The sequence below is a fragment of the Solanum pennellii genome, chromosome 6, assembly GCF_001406875.1.
Source record: "Solanum pennellii chromosome 6, SPENNV200".
Lineage (NCBI taxonomy): Eukaryota > Viridiplantae > Streptophyta > Magnoliopsida > Solanales > Solanaceae > Solanum > Solanum pennellii.
The window spans coordinates 40012015-40015581 of NC_028642.1; the positions used below are offsets into that span (position 1 = coordinate 40012015).

At 29.2% G+C, this 3567-nt stretch overlaps 1 protein-coding gene across 1 annotated transcript; it reads left to right on the forward strand.

Moving 5' to 3' along the window:
* Nucleotides 1–1186: 1186 nt before the first annotated feature.
* On the forward strand, nucleotides 1187–3041 carry LOC107022878 (gibberellin 20 oxidase 2-like). Its single transcript, XM_015223456.2, has 3 exons — nucleotides 1187–1716; nucleotides 2212–2533; nucleotides 2772–3041. Exons 1-3 carry the CDS (start codon nucleotides 1217–1219, stop codon nucleotides 3039–3041), a joined length of 1092 nt encoding a protein of 363 aa, XP_015078942.1. The 5' UTR covers nucleotides 1187–1216.
* The last annotated feature ends 526 nt before the right edge of the window (nucleotides 3042–3567 follow it).

The following is a 3567-nucleotide window of genomic DNA, read 5'->3' on the forward strand; positions in this document are numbered from 1 at the left end:
CCACCCCCCACAAAAAAATATTTTTTAAAAAAAGTATATTTCAATTTCAAAATATTTTCTACTCTAGTAAAAATAAAAGATGTTTCTCAAAAATATTTTTCATTCATAAATCATACACTAAAAATCATTTCCTAAAAATATTTTCTACTCACCAACCAAACATAAGAAAATAAGTCATAAATCTACTTGTTTTCCAGTGAAACATTTTCCTTCATACCAAACACACCCTTAGTTCATAATTTACCCTTGTCATTATTAAATTCATTTCTCTTTTACATTTTTCAAGATTTTATATTTATAATATTCAAAGGGTAATATAGTAAAATTAACCCTCTATTTATAGTTTATTAATAAGTGTACAAAGTTAATGGTTGACAAGTTTTATAGATAGAGAGGGTACCATGCAAAATGTAGAGTCAATGGATCTATTTCCTTAAGAATAAGAGTTATTTGTAGATGTATAAGGATATCTATCTAAAGAAACTAAATTAGAAAAAATATTTAAATATCTATTTATAATTGTTCTATGGATACTATGGATAGATATGTCTATGTACATTCTATAATAGACCTATACCCCAATTTAAAACATTATTAAGCCCTTTTAAGCAAATTGCGAAGTGTATGGTTAACTTATCTTTGATAATAATAATTATGGTCGAACATATCTTTAATACAATAATATAGTTATAAATTTCTGGTCAAAGATGTCTTTAACAATAAAATTTTAAAATATTTTGTCAAATATATCTTTAGTACAATATAAAAAATTATAAATCTATGGTCAAACATATAAATTTTCAAAATTTGGTCAATTGTATCTTTAATATAGCAATAAATTTTCTAAATTAATGGTCAAATGTATCTCAAATAATAAATTTTCTAAATATTTTGTCAGTCATATCTTTAATACAATAATAAATTTACTTAATATATCGTCAAACATATCATTAATTTAGTATAAATTTTATAAATATATGATCAAAAATATCCTTATTAATAATTCTTTTCAATATTATGGTCAAACATATCTTTAATACAGTAAAAACTCTTTGAAAAACAATAGAAAAATCAAACAACATGTGGACTTCTACCCATGTAAGCATCATTACACCCTATATAATGCTTCACTTTGGCTCCTTACAATTCACTCTCACTACTTCATTTTCACTTGTGACTCATTGCACAAGAGAATAAAACCAAATTCTTCCATTCAATGGATATAGATAGTATAATCACAAATGATAAATCGTCTATGGTAGATGAGAAAAATTCATTAATTTTTGATGCATCCCAAATGAAACACGGCGAAAAGGATTGTGCAATACCACAAGAGCTTCCTGCTCCCCTTATTGACTTAGGGGGTTTCTTTTCTGGTGACCCTACCACAATGCAAGAAGCATCTAGGCTTGTTGGTGAAGCCTGCAGGAGTCACGGTTTCTTCCTTGTGGTGAACCACGGAGTTGATGAAAATCTCATCTCTAGCGCCCATCGAAACATGGACATGTTCTTTAACTTGCCTCTCTCTGAAAAGCTAAAAGCTGAGAGAAAAATTGGTGAACATTGTGGCTATGCCAGCAGCTTTACTGGAACATTTTTGCAAAAGTTGCCTTGGAAAGAGACACTCTCTTTTCAATACTCTGCTAAAGAGCACTCATCGCATATAGTTGAAGAGTATTTCCAAAGGACAATGGGAAAAAGTTTTAACAATCTTGGGTAAGGACAATTGACTTCTTATATTCCCTCTATTCTTTTAAGTTGTCATGATAAGGTTTGACACAACCCTTAAGAAAAAATTAATAAGGATCGTTATTAAACCATGTATCGCTTATTATTTATTTTATTTTTTTCCCTTAATGCTAGAATAATTAATGTTAAAGGCAAAGTTTGTAAGAGATCATTAAATCACTCTTTATATTTTAAATTGCAACTATTTTGGAACAAGTATTTTTAATCTGTATGACAACTAAAAAAGGAATGGAGGGAGTATTACTTTTCTTTTTAGTCGGTTTCCAAAAATTAGTACTTTTTTCTTCTTCGTTTTTGTAACTCTATTTCTTCGTTTTTGTAACTCTATAATTTAAACTTTTTATTACATGTTTAAAACAACAAAATTGGGTATTCTAGTACAAATTGAAATAAATGGAATATCTATTTTTCTATTTTTTCGATTATGTAAACAAATCAACTTTTTCCCTTTCAATTACATAGGAAGGTTTATCAAGAATATTGCAATTCGATGAGCAAACTTTCTCTAAGGATCATGGAGCTCTTAGGGATGAGTCTAGGAGTACAGAAGGACAACTTCAAAGATTTTTTCAAAGACAATGAATCCATAATGAGAATCAACTACTATCCGCCATGTCATAATCCAGAGCTCACATTAGGAACATGGCCTCATTATGATCCAACATCATTAACCATTCTCCATCAAGATTGTGTTAGTGGACTTCAAGTTTTTGTGGATAACGAATGGCATTCAATCAATCCAAATTACAATGCTTTTGTGGTTAACATAGGCGACACATTTATGGTAAGAAAAATTACACAATAGAACTATATAATAAGCTTATGTATTCCATTTAAGTCATAAAAACAGAGATAATTAGACAAAAAATACATATTGATAACACAAATAATATAGGAACTTTTCACATGATGTAGAATGGTATACATGATGAGGGCTTCGGAATTATGTACAACATGAATAATGTCTTTCGTATAATTGATCAAGTGGTGTTAAAACATATTTGGTGTTTTCCTTTTTTCAGGCGCTATCAAATGGAATATTCAAAAGTTGCTTGCATAGAGCAGTGGTAAACAACTATATTCCTAGGAAATCACTAGTTTTCTTTCTTTGTCCAGACAAAGATAAGGTGGTGAGGCCACCAACCGAATTGGTGGACTTCAATAAACCTCGAATTTATCCTGACTTCACATGGCCTACCCTCCTTGAGTTTACACAGAAGCATCACCCAGCTGATACAAACACACTTCAAGCTTTCTCAAATTGGCTTCAACACAATAATGTGCAACCTTAAGAGCTATACATATGAGGTTCAGAATTGAAGATCTTAGAATTTTCTTTATATATGTTGAATATTTGGTTTTAAAAAAAAGATTTTCTTATACATTAATTTTATCAAGTTAGACCTGATTAATATTGTTTCTTATGAAGTTGATGGAATCTGATATATATGACTTCATTATCTATTATTCAGTTACATTTTTAGTCTTTAAATACATGTCTTTTGTTAGTAAATACTCAATAGTATGACATTCTCGATTTCTATTGTTTGTTATATAGTAGATGGAATCTAAAATATAGGACATGGTTATCTAATTTTTAGTTAGACTTTTAGTCATTGAATACATGTTTTTTTAGTCAATACTCAGAAGTATGGCATTGTCTAGTGCAATAAAATTGTATTCTTGAACTTTTTCCTGTGTTGTTTTCAAGCATTTGTTTTCTTCAAAAAACCAACAATTGGGATCTGAAGTCATTTTCTTGAGGGCTTGTCACTGAAGAGTTGAATTTCGAAAATAGTTTTCATAAATGACTCTTCT